The 19130-nt window shown below is 44.0% G+C and overlaps 1 protein-coding gene across 7 annotated transcripts in view; it reads right to left on the reverse strand.

Moving 5' to 3' along the window:
- Positions 1–18973, reverse strand: part of LOC147020774 (centrosomal protein of 170 kDa-like) — a 111088-nt gene extending 92115 nt beyond the window's left edge. For all 7 annotated transcript variants that reach the window (XR_015061957.1, XM_085896413.1, XM_085896409.1 and 4 more), the window contains exons 1-2: positions 18752–18973; positions 3550–3681 (exon numbers count right to left, since the gene is read on the reverse strand). Coding sequence is in view for 6 of the 7 variants with exons in the window: in XM_085896413.1 (XP_085752539.1) it covers positions 3550–3681; positions 18752–18778 (159 nt within the window). In the remaining variant the exon portion in view is untranslated. The remainder of the gene's footprint in view (positions 1–3549; positions 3682–18751) is intronic.
- Between the last annotated feature and the right edge of the window lie 157 nt (positions 18974–19130).

Here is a 19130-nt window from a genome sequence, read left to right on the forward strand (position 1 = left end):
AGCGAATGTCATGGCAAGAAAAGACAGGGAGGTAAACTTGATTGTAATTTGGATTTTAATTTACTCTGTGTGTGTAAGTATCACAGCAGTTGTTGCTTCAGTGCAAGCGATAATTCGTGGAATGCACGTGAACATTCCGTACGGGCACGCACCACTTCCTGATAGTGATGACTTAATGCATTCTAATAATTTCTCGATTTCTTATGCGCATTTATAGATAAACACAATGCCCCCCCCCCAATCCAGCCGTCGTTTACGAGAGCGAAGGAATGGCCTGTGTGTTTGTTTGAAAGTTTTTTTGAGGGTTGAGGAGGTTTGCACTTACGGGCACGCGAGAGCGAAGGAACGGCCTGTGTGGTTGTTTCTGGCTCGTGGTTTGAAAGTTTTTTTTTTTTTTTTGGTTTGCACGTACAGCCACGCACATATGGGCATGCACGTACGGGCACGCGAAAGCAAAAGAACGGCCTGTGTGGTTGTTGTTTCTGGCTCGCGGTTTGAAATTTTTATATTTTTATGTTTTTTTGCACGTACGGCCACGCATTCACAATTGTTTAAATTACTGCACCGTACTTCAAATATTTATGATGAACTTCACCATTAGCTCATTGAGAAAACCGGCTATATTGCTCGTAATGCAGTGCTCTCAAAAAGATGAACCGCCCTGATAAAGCTTTATAATCTAAGTGGCATTTCATCTTACTAAACTTTTGCTTGCAATGATGTTGCGAAGGCAACAATGAAAGATAATAGACAATGTTGTTGACGTGTGTGTATATATATATATATATATATATATATATATATATATATATATATATATATATATATATATATATATATATATATATATACACATACATGTGTGAATTTGCATCGTTTTCCCCTCTTCACAAGCTCGTTTACACCACATCCACGTGGCCACTTGGGACCAGGCAGGGCTGCATGAAGTAGCATTTACAACCAATACAACCTGTTAAAATCATTGAGTGGCGAGAGTCCCCCGCGAAAATACCTGGGACATTGCAACAGATTTCGGCTGCATAACAAAGTGGCCCTTCAACATCATTCTGGATGATGTCATTGCTCCTCAATTTCAGAGAGGGAGGAAAAAAACAAACATGGCTGACATTCCAGAGTCTGTGCAGGCAGAGTTCGTCTCGGTGTTGGCAAACCATGCAAGTGTAGCTATTAGTTTTGCTCTGGTCTGCACGAGTCTGTACGGTGTCAGTTAACTATAGTGTGTGAGGTCACCTGAAAAATTTAAATAAATAAATAAAAACACTGTGATTTAATACTTCTTAGTGGCCAAGTATGGTGTTGATGCCAAACACATTTTCACAGTCATAGCTGGCTTGTCCCAAGTGGCCTCAAAGACGTGGTGTAAACGAGCCTAACGTGGCTCAACACAATGGATTATAGATGAGATAAAAAAGACAAATTGGATTACGAAAAGGCTGAGAACACTCATCGATACGTTCTTAAATTGGAACACGTCGGCATGCGTATGCCCAGGCACCCCAGGCTTGCGAGAACTGCTCCCCAAACACATTTTCAGAACGTCGAAGTCGATTTAATAAACGCACCGCGAGTACGTCGAGAACGAGTCCGCGAATGAAGCTCATCGAGCATGGGCGAAGACGATTGCATTGCACGTGCCATCAACGCACGGGACGGAGGGAGGAACACGGTCTGCACAGTGTGACCACTCATTTTCATAAATGCCAAGGTGAGCCAATGAAAAAAAGCCAAGAATTCACAAGGTCTCAGAAAAGCGACGATAATAGAAAACCAAGATGCCCAGGTGAACAACGAATAGCCAAGATCTTGTGAAAAAAGCCAAGGAGTGGTCACACTGGGTTTGCAGCACACAGTTACCGATATCGATGACAATCCTAATCGCAAAAGGGAAAAGAACAATTCGTATCGCACGCTGTCAAAACGGACAAAGCTTCGTCAGGTTGTGTGCCCAAGGAGTTGAACCGAAGCAATTTTAACGCGGCTTCCCAGATCATAACGGCGACGTGCGTCGAGCATTTAAAAACGACGTGATTACAGCGAGGCCGACAGAAAACGAGCACATTGCTCATAACTGGAACACATCAAGTCTGCACGTGTTAAAAAGGTCGATCCGGTTTCATCAAGACGTATATAATCCACGACAACAGCAAATCGACATCCAACCGATTAGAAATTCTACTTCAACAACGAATGCTATTCTCGACTGGCCGTCCTTTCTATTCGGAGAATTTACTGAGAGTCGATGCAATTTTCAACCGTTCATCCCTTCGAGGTGGGCGGCAAATGCCCAAGGAATAGCACGTGACGCTGAACCCATCCAATCTTTCACCTTGAGGTTTGTGATGAATCATTGGTATGAACACCCGTCGCCTAAGAGGGAATCACAATTATCACCATAAATTCACGTCGGATTTAACTGTTAAGATATTAGAGATATTAGAGATGCCAAGCCCTGGTATTCACCTGTATCCACCTATGTGCGAATCACTTAATCCGAGAAATAACCGGAGAGCTCATAGAACACCTTACCCCCAAGTAGTCTTGAGAAAAATGACGTGGGAAGAGTCTTTTCAAGTCTTGCTTTACATTTCTGAGCACGATCTACATTGGCTTTGTTCATGAACAATACTTTGAAGATGAGGCACGACGGCAACCGTACAAAGCAGATTGGTCAAACACAACAGTCCGGAGCTGAACCCTTTGCCAACTCGCCAACTCAACTTTTGCCAAAAAACTGACGATTTTTGAGAAAGAGATGCACGAAACAAACAGATCTTTGGGACAAACTTCGCTCAGGCTAACCCATCGCTCAAGGTGCCGTTTTGTCGGACTTTTGGGGTTTTTATTAATTTCAGATTCAACTGAAATGAAAAGTTTTGAACACGAGAAAAACAACAACAAACCATTGAATCCAAGTTTGCCACCATTGGGTGCACCATCTTTTACACCACCTTGTTCAACATGTTACACGAGTTCTTCATACCTGTTGTTTGTGTCCTTTATGACATCCTTAAAAAAAACATTTTTAAAACTATGCTTCCCGTTTGGAATGATTCTTCAATTGTGTTTGAATGCCAGACAACCACGCCAACTGAAGCAATTGCATCACCGCATTGTGGGCACGTGCACTCGGAATGAGATTCCATACTATTTGCCAAATTCCGAGCCAAAGGACTGCTAAACTTCAGGTTCGTGTTCCCATTCATGTTCTGCAGTATTCCAAATGTAACCGAGTCGTTTATCGATCATAGAAATAGACCGACAGACAGAGTGAACCAAATGCCCACTTTGCCCGACACGCATGGGGTAATGACTGTCGGACTCCAGCATGATGGTGTACCACATTTGAAATCTTCGAAAGGGCATTTTAATGACTAAAACATACAAGGATGCCACTTGAGACTTCAACAAGAGTTTTTTTAACGCTGCAACGATAATGATCATCGTTAGTATACTTGTCAGTGCAAAAATGAAGAAATATCATCATCATCATCATCATCATCATCCAAGGAAATAAGACATTCTGCCAACCTGAAGCATCAACTCGCAGTCTTCTCGGCCAACAAAGATCATCTCTTTTGGCAGGCGATGCCTTGTGCCGGACTTGTTCACCAGGAACCACGACGGGATGCTCACACGCTTTCCCTCCGCCATTCGGACGGCCTGCCGTAAACAAGCCACCCACACTATGTGGTCTTGGAAACGGACATACCAGTTGTGAAACACAAATGCCGGCACCTTTCCACTCGAGTGGTGGCCCAGTTCGGCCAAATGTCACACAGCTACATTTGATCATCCATGACAATTCAAATAACATTCGAAAACTCATGCCACCAAGTTTACTTTTCACCAAATTCCTGCCATTACACTCTTCCTTATACTAGAGCTCTGGTGAGGGTGCATCTACACATTATGAATGGGTGAGGGAGGGAAAGGAGGAATTAAGGAAAAAAGAAAAGAAAAGTAAATCGAGTGGAGAAGGGGATGAATGGTGGAGAAAATGAATAGGAATGATGGGGAGGAGGGGGTAAGGACAAAACAGAACAAGAAAGAATTTATATATTAGGAAATGGAAGGAGAAGGGATCAAAATTCCACTACTCCTGCATCTGTTCATCCCTGCAATTATACACAGAAGAGGGCAAATAATATAAACATAAACAAAATGGTTATTAGATACAACAACCAATCAGCCATGAACTATGTCAGAGAAAACACTTCCCCGACTAAGCTCGCCAACGTGTGCAGCCTACGGCCGCCGGTTGCGTCATTTTCTGGGGGCACAGCTGTTCCGCTAATGCAGTGCCCTCTATTACCAGTACACTGGTACTCATTTTTCTGACCTCGGAAGGACGACAGGCTGCGTCAACCCCACCTAGTGTTCATTCAATGGATAAAAAAAAGGGCTTCAAACTCAAGACCCTAAGATCTTAAGACAGCCACGCCAACCGCTGAGCCAACACCAGGCTTACTTCCGAGTCAGCGATGAATTAAAACAAGTAGCAACACGTGAACAATATCCGTAACCACAGGAGAAAAGCTCCGAGACGTTCTCACAACCAAACCACTGGATCACATCTGGAGCATCCAGTAACAAACAAGCAAATAAATTAATAATTAATTAATAAACAACACTTTTTTTTTCTTTTCTTTATTATTATTATTTTTCCCCACAATCGTTTCTGCTCTTTATACTTCATTTTATCAGCGATAAAGGAAAGTTTCTCAAAAAACTTGGGTTTCTGGATGGAAAACAAAACCTCAAACGAGCTCCAAGCCAATGGAGTTCAAAGTGAAGAGGTCTGTGCTCAAATAGTTTTCTAGTTCCACACAACAACAAAGACCTTCAATTATGCACCACATGAAAGATCGTTCCCAACTTTGATCTCGTCACTGTAATTTAATCTTACATTCATTGGCGACTAAGTGCTGAAGTCTTTTGCAACCGGTGTGTCTGCTCCGGCTGAACTTTCCAGTCGATGTTTCTTTGCCGACTGCTTACAATAAACAAGGCCGGTCCAAACATTGGCCTAGTTTTCAACTCGATTACAGCACACAATCACCTTTAACACCCATGTTTATCTACTTCTTCTTTTTTTTTTTTTTAAAACCAAAACTATTACTAGACTTGTTTGTTTGTCAAATATTCCTCTGTGCCTCACGGTTGCAGCAGGTTGATCGGCATCTCAAGGACGTGGGGATGTGCCAGGCATCTACCTGGGGGATGGCCAGACGGAGGTCCCTGGAGTACCGGCGAAAAGTGGACGTAGAGACGCTGCATGCTCCCCAACCTGACCTGACCTGACCTTCCCCATTCTGCTGCTGTTAATATGGAAAATTGAAAACCACCATCATGACGTTTCCCATGAGGTTAGATGTACACATGTGAAAAAACGAGGTGCACGCATTTTAAATATATCTCAAAACGTGAGAAACACCCGCTCCCGAAAGAAGCAGCATGGACGGGTTTATATTTATTTATTTATTTATTTATTTGTGCCCATGACCTGAATGACCCTGGGAACAACCAACACAGATGCAAAATTTTGTGGACATTAGCTGAGCCCTGTTTCCACCCCCCAACCCCCTACGATTCTCAGGTGTATATACACACACACACACACACACACACACACACACACACACACACACACACACACACACACACACACACACACACACACACACACACACACACTAGTAAGACTTCCAACAGTTGCCCAAGGGAATAGTAGAGCACGTGGGAAACCCGTTCCAATGAAATTTTTTTTACATTTGAATAACAGCTCGATTCAGTGGCAAGGAGAATTAATGTTACCCTCATCCGTGAGTGGGCCACGACATAACACGGAATGGATCAAAGGGGAATGGAATGAGGGTGAAAAAGGGGACGACGCGTTGGGTGAAAAAGATGGATACAGCCGAAACTTTCAAACACAGAAGTGGAAGGAAAGAGGTGGGCTTGAGGGTTATCAGGGGTAGAAATGATCATGGTTGTGGATGGGGGTGGGGGGGGTGATTTGAGATGGTGGTGAGCAGCCATCTTGAAGCCTTGGTGGGAAGAATGAGATTGAAGAGAATGTGGAAGATGGTTCCACAGGCGGGAGAAAAGGAGAAACAAATGGGTGGAGGTGAGTAGTGAGTCTAGACTTTGGGAGTTTCTCCAGTGGGGACTACTGGCAGACCATGCGTACCCTCCAGAAACCTGGGAGGGTGTGGGGGGGGAGGGGAGGGGGTGACTGGCTTTGGAGGCCAACTTCAGCATGTGGTTTCCCCAAAAAGATCATTTCTGAGAGTGAAGCCCAGAGGTGAACGTCTTCAAGAGGATTGATTGTTACGAAAGTAGATCGGAGATTGCCTTCCAGTAAGAGAATAGGCCACGAGCCAGACCCGGTAATTTTTGGCCACCGGTACCATCCGAGGGGAATAATGCTCATCATAATTTTTGGCAGGGTATACATCTCTACAGTCAGAAACTATGTGATAGCATTGCATTGGTGGTCGCCTTTTGTGTGTTATTAGCCGATTCGTAACCCCATTTTGTAAAAGGAAGTGTTCACTACCAAAATGTGTGTGTTTGTCAAATGGACTGAAATGCACTGATATGTGCAGACTGCCAGACTGTGAGAACCAGGAATCCATCTTTGAGTCAGACGATGGGGAACGTTTAGATGAGGATATTGAACAACTGGATAATGATTATGATTTTTAAGTTCATCTTGAACATTTTATACCACTTACAATCAGTGCATATGATCAGAGATGTCTTATAAACTATAAAGGACCCGTCTTTGGTTTATAAGACAATATGTTTATCAGCAACACATTGGGCCTAGGTAATGGCCTTGTTAGTGTGAAACACCACATTTGTGTTTCTATTCTGTAATTTTATGCCCCACAACAGGAGATTGTGTTTCATTTTCACCTTTGACTCATTCATCAGATTGCACATGATTAACCATCTTGCTACTGTCTTATTGGATTATATTGCGTAATACGGGTGTTTGATGCCTTCATATGTGCATTATTGAGTATCTCAATCCCTGAAATTCTGTATTTTTTGAGAAATCACAGGGAAAAAAAAACCATTAATCTTGTTCATGAACATGATACAATTTACCTTCGTTTGATTCTTGGAAAGTATCCTTCAATAACAACAGGGAAAATATCATGACATTGACCAAACTAGAGAAATCCGTCCAAATTAGGTATTTTTTTTTTATTTGGAGGGGGGGGGAGTGGGGTATATATATATATATATATATATATATATATATATATATATATATATATATATATATATATATATATATATATATATATATACACATATATACATATATACACAACATACAAAAAATAAATTTAGATTTTTGGATTTCTTAATAAATTTGCTAAACACCCATGTAATTATATTGTTCCAGAACTTTTATTTACTTTCCACAGTAAATGATAGACAAATACTTTTCTAAAGGCGGTACGATTTATCACACAGGAAACAGACACTGATATATAAGTGTCACCAATGACATACCTTTCAACCTCAGCATGTTTAGCACTTTTTGTTGAGAAGCAAATGATCCTTGCAAAAGGTGAGACAAATTTAAATGTTAATGTTTGGCTGATAAAAAAAAAAAAAATGTTGTTAAGTTGAAGTAGGATTGTCTTACCTTGTGCTGGCCATTTTGCACAACAGCTTATTTTAGGGTAGGCATATAAACAAGGTGATAACACACAAAAAGCTACCACCGATGCAATGCTATCATATATTTTCGAACTCTAGGGTTACATACCTTGCCAAAAATCACTACGAGAATTATTCCTTACACATGGTACCGACCAACCCTACTGGCTCATTGACTGGAAGGCAAGTTGTTTAAAGACAACTGCCTCACTGAAGTATCCAATGTACCAGGGATGGGAGGAATGGTATGACAACTGAAGACGAGATGGAATTAATCTGTGCAAAACAGAGTAGGTTTGTGGAAGAATTCCCAGACAGAGTTAATATCAGGAGCAGAAGTTATAGGAGACCGGTCCTGAAGTGACATGACAACTTGCAGTCTCTGCCAATCTGCCCGAGTGAACTGGCCGATTCTCCAGCACTGAGGCAGCTCTCCAAAAATCACCAGAGAGATGTTCACTCTCACAAGCACATGATCAGATGAACCAATTGGAGGAGAGAAAGAGCAGGAGACATTTTCAGGAAAGTTTGTCATCACTAAGTTCAGAAGGTTGCATTGGGAGAAATCCGGGTTGGAAAGTTCACCGATTGAGTAAATCCCATGGAGTCACAGAAGCCCTTTGCTGAAGTGCCATGGTGAGAGAGGAACCAACAGCCAGCCAATTGGCATGGTGACACTTGATATCACCAAATGGGGAACAGAGAGTTGGAATGGGAGGTTAAAAGTTGGTCCATCCAATGTGGAGTTGGTGAACGTTGGTCCTGAATGCAAACCCCCTCTGTCCGCACGCACGCACGCACGCAAAAATTCATTTATTTATTAAACAAAATGATCCAACATTCAATTTCCTTGTCAGGAAAAAGTATGTGAACCGCTTGGTTAATCAGCTCAATTAAGGGGGTAATTACAGTCAGGTGTGTCACTCAATGGGATGACAATCAGGAGTGAGTTTGGGTGGCCCAGCCCAACATGAAAAAAATAATCTTTGTTTGTCACCGTCAGGGTCTGGCCTTCACCACGCAGGTTTGTGGAAGTGAGTCATGCCCCGATCAAGAGAGATTTCTGAGGACCTCAGAAAAAGAGTTGTCGATGCTCATCGGTCTGGAAAGGCTTACAAACCCTTTCCTAAAGACGTTGGGCTCCACCAATCCACTGTCAGGCAGATAGTGTATAAATGGAGAAAATTCAACACCATTGTTACTGTTCCAGGAGTGGTCTTCCAATGAAAATCACTCAAAGAGCCAGGCGTACAATAATCCAGGAGGTCACAAATAACCGCAGGGTCTAAGGATCTGCAGGGCTGTCTTGCATTTGGCATTGGCAAGGGTCAATATTCATGAGTCCATCAGGAAACACTGAACAAGACTGGTGTGCAAGGGGAGGATAGCAAAGAGGAAACCACTGCTCTCCAAGAAGAAAATTGCCGCCCGTCTCAAGTTTGCCAAAGACCACCTGGATGATCCAGAAGGCTATTGGAAGAATGTTCTGTGGACAGACGAGTCGAAAGTGGAACGTTTTTGGCTTAAATGAGAAACGTTATGTTTGGAGAAAACCAAACACTGCATTCCAACATAAGAACCTCCTCCCAACCGTGAAGCATGGCGGTGGGAGCATCATGGCTGGGAGCGCTTTGCTTGCCACTGTGAACGGAACCATGAATTCTTGATTGTACCAGCAAATTCTACAGGAGAATGTCAGGGAATCTGTGCGTGAGCTGAAGCTTAACAGGAAGTGGCTCATGCAGAAAGACAATGATCCGAAACACACAATGAAATCACCAACAGAATGGCTGAAGCAGAAGAGATTTTGCATTTTGGAACAGCCGAGTCAAAGTACAGATGTTAACCCAATTGAAATGTTGTGGCAGAACCTGAAGCGAGCAGTTCACACAAGAAAGCCCCAAAAATATCGATGTTGAAGCAGTTCTGCACGGAGGAATGGGCCAAAATTCCTCCACGCTGATGTGCAAGACTGATCAAGAGTTACAGGAAAAGTTTGGTTGAAGTTATTGCTGTTCAAGGGGGTGCCACCACTTACTGAATGTAAAGGTTCACATTCACTTTCTGATAAATTGAATCTTGGAACATTTTTCTCAATAAAGAAATGAAAAAGTGGATTTTCTTTATCTATTATTAGAACTTAGATGAAGATCTATTTATGCAGAAATGGGGAAAATTCTAAAGGGTTCAGAAACTTCTCACCACTGTAAGAGCAAGCAGTACACGGACAGTGAAAAATTGAGTTATTGATAAAAATTGCAACTCCGCTGCTGGGACAGGGTTCAATCCTGTCGAACCGGAGGAGACAACAGCCAGAGAGAGACACTAAGTAGTCAAGGACTTCCTGTGTGGGACAGTATGCTGTTAAGCAGATGATGTCCCATTTATCAGGAGAGCCTGGAAAGAGAACTGTCAGGTTGGAGCAAAGGCCTCGGATGTATGAAGGCCACACAGTTAGGGACAGGGGTGGTGGGGGGTGAGAAGCACTGTTGGCAGGGTGCAGGAATGTGGAGAGGGGGTAGGTGAACTTGAAGAGGGGGGAAAGGTGAGAAGGGGAGGGACGAGGGGGAAGATGGAAGGGTGTGGCACAGGGGGAGGGGAGATGGGAAGGGGTGGAGCAGGGGGAGATGGGAAGGGGTGGAGCAGGGGGAGATGGGAAGAGGTGGAGCAGGGGGAGATGGGAAGGGGTGGAGCAGGGGGAGATGGGAAGGGGTGGAGCAGGGGGAGATGGGAAGGGGTGGAGCAGGGGGAGATGGGAAGGGGTGGGGCAGGGGGAAGATGGGAAGGGGTGGAGCAGGGGAAGATGGGAAGGGGTGGAGCAGGGGGAAGATGGGAAGGGGTGGAGCAGGGGGAGATGGGAAGAGGTGGAGCAGGGGAGATGGGAAGAGGTGGAGCAGGGGGAGATGGGAAGGGGTGGAGCAGGGGGAAGATGGGAAGGGGTGGAGCAGGGGGAAGATGGGAAGGGGTGGAGCAGGGGGAGATGGGAAGGGGTGGGGCAGGGGGAAGATGGGAAGGGGTGGAGCAGGGGGAAGATGGGAAGGGGTGGAGCAGGGGGAGATGGGAAGGGGTGGAGCAGGGGGAAGATGGGAAGGCGTGGGGCAGGGGGAAGATGGGAAGGGGTGGAGCAGGGGGAAGATGGGAAGGGGTGGAGCAGGAGGAAGTTGGGAAGGGGTGGAGCAGGGGGAAGATGGGAAGGCGTGGGGCAGGGGGAAGATGGGAAGGGGTGGAGCAGGGGGAGATGGGAAGAGGTGGAGCAGGGGGAGATGGGAAGAGGTGGAGCAGGGGGAGATGGGAAGGGGTGGAGCAGGGGGAGATGGGAAGGGGTGGAGCAGGGGGAGATGGGAAGGGGTGGAGCAGGGGGAGATGGGAAGGGGTGGGGCAGGGGGAAGATGGGAAGGGGTGGAGCAGGGGAAGATGGGAAGGGGTGGAGCAGGGGGAGATGGGAAGGGGTGGAGCAGGGGGAAGATGGGAAGGCGTGGGGCAGGGGGAAGATGGGAAGGGGTGGAGCAGGGGGAAGATGGGAAGGGGTGGAGCAGGGGGAAGTTGGGAAGGGGTGGAGCAGGGGGAAGATGGGAAGGGGTGGAGCAGAGGGAAGATGGGAAGGGGTGGAGCAGGGGGGAGATGGGAAGGGGTGGAGCAGGGGGAAGATGGGAAGGGGTGGAGCAGGGGGAAGATGGGAAGGGGTGGAGCAGGGGGAAGATGGGGAGGGGTGGAGCAGGGGGAAGATGGGGAGGAGTGGAGCAGGGGGAAGATGGGGAGGAGTGGAGTAGGGGGAAGATGGGACGAGGAGGGGCGAGGGAAAGATTTAAAGCATGATGTCTCCATTGCAGTATTTCATCTTCCGTTTCATTATGTTTGCACCATATGCTGATGCTGTATGGACTGTGCTTCCCTGCTAACGGACCTCTGGTAGCTTGGACTTGTTGCTGAGTTTGCACCTGGGAAGTAACTGCTGAAATATATCTGTCCGGGTTCTTTTCGACATCTTTGTTCGTTGTTCCTTTCACATTTCTCTTGACTTTTTCACATTTTTCTATGTCGATTCCAATTCTTGCTTTTATCTCTTTTACTCTCTATTCCTCTCTTTCTTCATCTATTCCTCTTTGGAGAAGCGAATTCTTGCAGAATTTTTTTATACAAGACTCACTTGGCTGCGCCTGGATGGGTTTGAGAGTTGTGGGGTAGTCGCTGAAACCAGAATCCTATCCAGGTTCCTCCTGATGACTCCATATTTGCTCTTCACTTCGGGTTCTTTCTGATGACTCCAATGCAGCATTTGGTTTTCCATTTGATTGGATGGGGCAAGGACGAAGATGGGAGGAGGTAGGGTGAGGGTGAAGCATAAAGGGGGGGGCATAATGAGGGATGCTGAAGAGGAGAACACAGAGAAGGGGTGGGGTTGGGAGGACTCGGGCATGTAGGAGATGAGGAGAGGGCAGGGTACGGACATGGAGGAGTTTGACACCGACCGTTAATGGACGTGAAGTGAGTTTATGGTCGCGTTCAGGCAATCTCTGCAAGCCTGCCTTCTCATGATGACCAATTTGGAAACACAGAGACAGACATCATGGGAGGAGTGATATGAGGGGTTGTCGTCGTGTAGTTGTGCTGATGAAGAAGACCATGACATCACGATGAAGAAAATCATGTGGGGTTTTCCTGACAGAAATAAAGCGAGTGAAGCGTATCAAAATCGTTATGAAAAACTTTTAAAGCAGCAAGAAGCAAATTAATTGAATTAAGAGCAGGTGAGTTCAGTTGGGAAGTATCGAGAAAGGAATAGACAAAGAATGGACAAAGGAAGGAAATCACAAGCAGAATGAGTTTGTGATTTGTTTGGAGTGAAAATAATTGTTACCCTCGCCACAGGAGAAGGGATTGCATTTGGGTCCCTTTGTCTATCTGTTTGTCTGTTTGTTCGTACGCACAGAACTTTCGTGTTTTTCTCCGCAACCGCTTGTTGGACTGGGACAACATTTTCACCACAGGTGCAACTACTCATGTAGAATGCTTTAATGATAATTATGATGTCATATGTCACATGTTGTGGCAGCCATGTTGGAAAAAAAACAGAAAAACTTTGGACTTCTGTGTCTGAAACCGCACCAAGGAAAACATTGAAACTTGGCACCAAGCATGTACTCCTCATGGGGAATAAATGCGATTTTTGATGATGTCATTTGTGCCATTATGGCGTCATAATTGAATATGTAGAATGCTACATCCGATCAGTATGAAAAATTTTGAGGGTCATCTCGGGATAAAATGGTCCACAGAAAAAAAAAATTCATGATGTCATTGGTGACGCAGCCATGTTGTATTTATAAAAATTAACAAACAAATTTAAAAAAAAAATTTAACCTTCAAAAATATTCTCTGAAGTGGCTGAACAGATCGAGGTGAAGCTTTACACGTATGACCGCCTGTCCATGAGGAACAAAAGGTTCACACATATGCCATAGGTCACATGGTTTGGCAGCCATATTGGATTTACCCTAAAAACTACAAAAATACACTACTCCAAAGAAGCCCTGGCGAGGGTCAGAAATCTCCGATTGCTCATTTTCCTGGTTTGTTTTTTCAACGAGGAGGGGTAAATAAGATAAAGTTAAGCAGTGTGATTGAATACGCTCAAGATAAAAATAAAAAAGTGGAATGAGTCAAGGATCATCAGAGCATCAGGAATGCCCACAAGCTGAGGCTTTGGCGAGTCCACCAGATACTCATAGGGACACCAATTGGGCAATCCACCAAAACAAGGTACAGCTAAACATGGAAAATTGGATGAGACCACAACCAACAAACAAGGACGAAATGACGATAGAAAAAAAAATTGCTTTGATGAACTGGAAGAAGGCACGGCACGAGTCAACATTCAACGTGCTCAGACCTGGAACCAGAAGTCAACATGCAACAAGTAGAAAGTTTGAAAGTGAGATTGCATTGCTAGATTTGGTTAGCTGACCACATGGAACAGCTGAGGATGTCGAATATACTAATGTGGACCGAACATTTGGAAAGGGTCAAGGATAAAAAGTGTGGATTGACATTGAGCAGTTTGTGAACACAAACCAACAGAACCAGGTAAATGGCATAAACAAATGCGGAATTTAACGAGACTCACAAAGCAATCATTTTCTCTTCCTGAAAGTGATAAATCATTCTTTGAATCTGCAAATGAAATCGATTCACATTTTGTTAAAAATTTGCTCAGATTTACCCCCTCTGAATTTATCTGCATTAACTCCATCTGCGAGCATCTTCACTTCCTCCAATCATTGTATATATATTAAATCTTATACATGGATATACATGACCGGTCAAAAGTTTTAGAACACCCCCATTTTTCCAGTTTTTACTGAAATTTAAGCAGTTCAAGTCCAGTCAATAACCTGAAATGGTACAAAACTAAGTGGTAAACTGCCAGAGGTTAAAAAAGTTTAGGTTACCAGAAACTTTAAAATAATGTAAATTTCAGAGTTGTTAAAAAAGGCCCTTGAAGTTGATGCAAACAACTCCTGCAGGTGTCCCAACTTTTGTTGATTAGTTACAAACCCTCTGTCTGTATAATAGCAGTGTTGGAACAGACTGTGCTGTTACACCCTCTGAGGCATTATTTGGACAATATTGCACTGCAGGAAGTAGTATATTGCTGTCATAATGGTGAGAAAAAGACAATTAACAAAGGAAGACAGACAGACCATTATAATCCTTAAAAGTGTAGGTCTTTCCTTTAGAGAAATTGCAAAGTAAGCCAAGGTGTCAGTGAGTACAGTTTCCTACACCATCAAAAGACACTTGGAAACTGGAGGAAACTCTGACAGGAAGAGGTTTGACAGACCCAAAACCATAACACAATCAGAAGACAAGTTTCTGAAAGTCAACAGCTTGTGTGATCGGCGGCTCACAGGACAGCAGCTTCAAGCACAGGTTAACACTGGTCTAAGTAAGGAAGTCTCAGTTTCAACTGTGAAGTTGAACTGTGAACTTCAACTGTGAACTTCGAGCTGCAGGTTTGACAGGTCGAGTGGCAGTAAGAAAGCCATTGCTAAGATGGCAAAATAAGAAAAAGAGGCTTGCCTGGGACATGAAGCACCGCCACTGGACTACTGAAAACTGGAAGAAGATCTTCTGGACCGATTAATCAAAATTTGAAATGTTCGTTTCATTACGCAGGGTTTTTGTATGCCGTCGAGTAGGTGAAAGGATGGTTCCTCAATGTGTGACACCAACTGTCAAACATGGAAGAGGAAGCGTGATGAACGGGGGCTCTTTTGCTGGATCCAGAGTCGGCGACTTGCACAGAGTGACTGGCACCCTGAACCAAAAGGGCAACCACAGCATTTCGCAGTGCCATGCAATACCCTCTGGTCTACGCCTAGTTGGTCAGGGGTTCATCCTACAGTAAGATAACGACCCAAAACATACCACCAGGCTATGTCAGAACTACCTTCGAAGAAAAGAACAAGACTGTAGGCTTCAAATCATGGAATTGCCAGCACAGTCTCCAGACTTAAACCCCATCGAGCTGGTTTGGGATGAAATGGACAGAAGGGTGAAAGCAAAGCAATCTACAAGTGCAACACATTTGTGGGAACTTCTGCAACAGTGTTGGAAAGAACTTTCCAAACAATATTTGATTTCCATTGCAGAAAGAATGCCCCGAGTATGTTCGGCTGTTATATCTGCAAAAGGTGGCTACTTTGATTAGTCAAAAATTTAGATTAAATTTTATTCAACAAAACGATTCCATGATTTCTTTTTTATCTGCAATTGTTTATTTGTTCTATCCTTTAATTTCAGAGTACATTGAAACATTAAACTGCTTAAATTACAGTAAAAACTGGAAAAATGGGGGTGTTCTAAAACTTCTGACCAGTAGTGTATTTCACTATTTTATTGTATTTTAATTTGATGGAACTGAACTCTTTTAGTTCTTGGACTAGTTGTTGTGTCTTTGATTAAACTTAAAATTAAACCGAAATTTGATTTGATTCGATTTAATTTGAACTTCTCTGAAGAACCAAGCCGAGCCAATGATTGAAGCGGTGAGAAAAATCTGTCAGTTGCTGACAAATGATGAAAACCTCTTACTTTAGGGATACAAACACTTGGAGGTTTAAAATTTAAATTAGTTTAAATGTTCAGGTTGTTGGCGAATTTGTTCAACTTAAAATATATATTTCTATATATGTGCACGTGGGCACGCGTGTCCCTCTAATCTAAGGGATAATGTATCCATCTGTGGGGAACAAAGAGCGTTTGTTTCCGCATGCAATTTATAATTTGGAGATTCAAGTAGGCCAGCGTTCGTCAGATATTAGTCTGTGTTCTGGGCTGGTAGGATGGCCTAGACTCTAGGCCCAAGAGGTACACACACCGTCCAAGCTGGCTAGCCTGGGTTTGAATCCCAACCGAGCTATAAACTGTCATCCGGGTGTTTAACGGGCAGGGCGATTCATCAATGTGTGTGCCGTCCCTCGGATGGACGTCAAAATAGCATACCGTCTGCCGGTACTAGTTGGTACACAGTAAAGGTCTCACAGTGTCCTTCGTGAAGATTACTCGAGCCATCACCGGCACCCGAACCAGCAGAGCGCTCGGCATCAGCAGCACAGCGGCAGCCTTAGCCAATGATGCTACCCCGCAGCCTCGTACTGCATGCATAAAAAGAAGTCATCTGTCCTCTGGAATAACTTCGAACTCGACTGGGGTACCAACACGCAACAGCCTACTCGTTTTTCAAAAAGTACAGTGGAGTTTTCAATGGCCTCAAGTGAATACTTGCGGACAGGACAGCTGACTTCACCTACCCCAAAAAACAAAGATGGTATAATTTATAACATATGATCCTAAACATCACCGGGTAAACATCAGGATGCCTGTTTACAGTTAGATCTTATTCTATTTGGGAATTAATTAATATTATCAACTTGGAGGCAAACACGCTACATACGACCTTTCTTGCCATAATCAGCATGTCAGGTCATCCATTCGTTTTTGGTCGTATTTTCTGAAGAAGTTGTCGCTAAAACATGTCTGTACCCAATAGACACGAGTGTGGGACAAAATGAAATAAATCTGTACCATGGTACCAAGCACGACATAGTTTGTGCCATCGACATGTTACGGTACTTTGCCCACTTTGCTCATCACTAATAGAGAACTGTAATGAAACAAACATTCCAAATTCAAAAACTTTGAATGTCGACCCACAGCGGGCAATGGACCGGTTTGGGGAATTTATCTTCTTGTCCATCGACGACCCCAAATTGGACACGCACAACTTTGGGTGCTATGGATATCTAAAAGGTGTCTTGTGAGAAAGATGTTCACAAGAAAAAGCCTCGAGGAACTTAACACCCCAGTCTAAAAGTTGGACCCATTGTAAAGTGATACTCTTATTACACGTGTGCGTATCACGCTACTCCTAGAGTTCTGAGCCGATTACATCCAGACTTGCAACATAGGATCAGCATGACCGCAATTGGTGAAAGGGGTTTTTTAGATCCTCGTGGAGGATCTCGAAGTCTTACTCACGTTGTTGTTCTTAATCTTCTTCTTGTGGACTTTTTTGTTTCACAGCCTACAGTTTTCATCGAAACTTCCTGAAACTTGGCGTATATATGTAGAAATACCCTCGCAGACAGTAACCATCTCCGATTTAGAAAATTCCTACGAGAAAAAAAGTTATGACGTCAAAAATAATCTCCGAAACTAGGCAAGCTTTTTGAATTCTGTTTGCGGGAATCGAACAGGGCATTAGCAGAGATGAATTATCGCACATATGATACATTACTATGACGTCATAGAAATTATGACGTCATTCCTATTTTTTTGACATTTTTTCTTTCACAACCCAGAGTTTTCATCGGATCTTCATGAAACTTGCCATGTGTATGCAGAAAACCCACGCGCAGGCAGTAACCATCTCCGATTTTGGAAATTCTTCCGAGAAAAAAAGTTGACGTCATAATATCGCCGCTAATGGAAATCGCCTATACCATTATCTCCGAAACTCAGCAAGCTGCTTGAATTTTGTTTGGGGCGAATCAAGCCGGGCATTAGCACAGATCATTTATCACAAACCTGATACATCACAATGACGTCATATTCGTTTTTATGACATCATCATTTAGAGGACGAGGATCTTAGCTCATCTGAGTTTGTTAATCCTTGCCGGTGGTCTTGGGGGGAGAGTGTGGGACACAAATTCTCGATGTAGATGTGGATTGTGTAGCGCCACCTCAAGTTGGGGGGGGGGGGGGAGTATTACAAGTCTCCACCATTTACTGTCCCCACCGTATCCAGCGCTGTGAGGTGTTTTGTATTACAAGTAGTCGGTATGTTTTTGCTTCGTGTACGTAACCCGGGTTATTTTATAAAATTTTTATTTTCGGGAGCGATTAAGACAGCTGTCAGTTACCTGTACACCGCCCAGATTAAGGTACGTGTCAGAACAACATGCTGGATGCTTGGAACAAGATGGCCCTTAGGGGGGGGGGTAATCGTAGTAGTGGTAGCTGCTGGTTTCGACAAAAAAAGATCGATGAAGGACATCTATGGGGGATCCGTCGATTCAAATGAATTTCCGTCCTCAAATGGAACTCGTGCTGATAGACTCACGGGAATAATGTCACGACACAGAATCCCGAATCAGATTACGTGAGAACACCGAAAAAAAAAAAAAAAAACACAGCACACCTTGCAACAGGTACCGGTGGTGCGATGACCCCAACTGGGTCCCACGTTGACCCAGGATGGAGGGGGAGAGAAAAATGATAATTAATGTAAGACAAGGATGAGCCACACCCACGGTCACAGACATATATATATATATATATATATATATATATATATATATATATATATATATATATATATATATATATATATATATATATGATTAGTCACACCTGTATGGTATAAAACAAAAGCACGGCATGAAAGGTATCACCACTGCGTGTTGTCACCCACAGAGCGAACGCAATGAACCCATCGGGGAAAACCAAGGTGGGAGGGTGCGAAGGTACGGGCTGGTCCGACTCACCTGCGGCTCACCCGGTACGGAGATCATGGCACCTCGAACCGGCCGTGCCGGTGAACAGGCGATGATTTATGTGGAACGACAAATTGATAAGATGGCAGTGCGGCGACAAGGACGAGCGATGGGTGGGAATAATAAAATAAAATAATAATTTTTTTTTTAACCCAGAGACGGAGCAACGTCAGCGACGAGGAGCACGCACGTGCGGCACGTGCTCGATGCCGCGTCCTGAAGGTGGCGCGCGCTCGTCCTCGCGCGTCGGTTCCCCTCGTCCTCCCTCTGCAGAATCGGAGCAGCAGGACAAGCAGAGGCCTGTTTTGGTGCCACATGCATATTATGATTATTTGTTGTTGTTTTTTTTTATCCTGCTGTTCGTGATCAG

The sequence above is a fragment of the Eptatretus burgeri genome, chromosome 9 (genome assembly GCF_056783735.1).
Source record: "Eptatretus burgeri isolate ZD-2024b chromosome 9, Ebu_testis_v1, whole genome shotgun sequence".
Classification (NCBI taxonomy): Eukaryota; Metazoa; Chordata; class Myxini; order Myxiniformes; family Myxinidae; genus Eptatretus; species Eptatretus burgeri.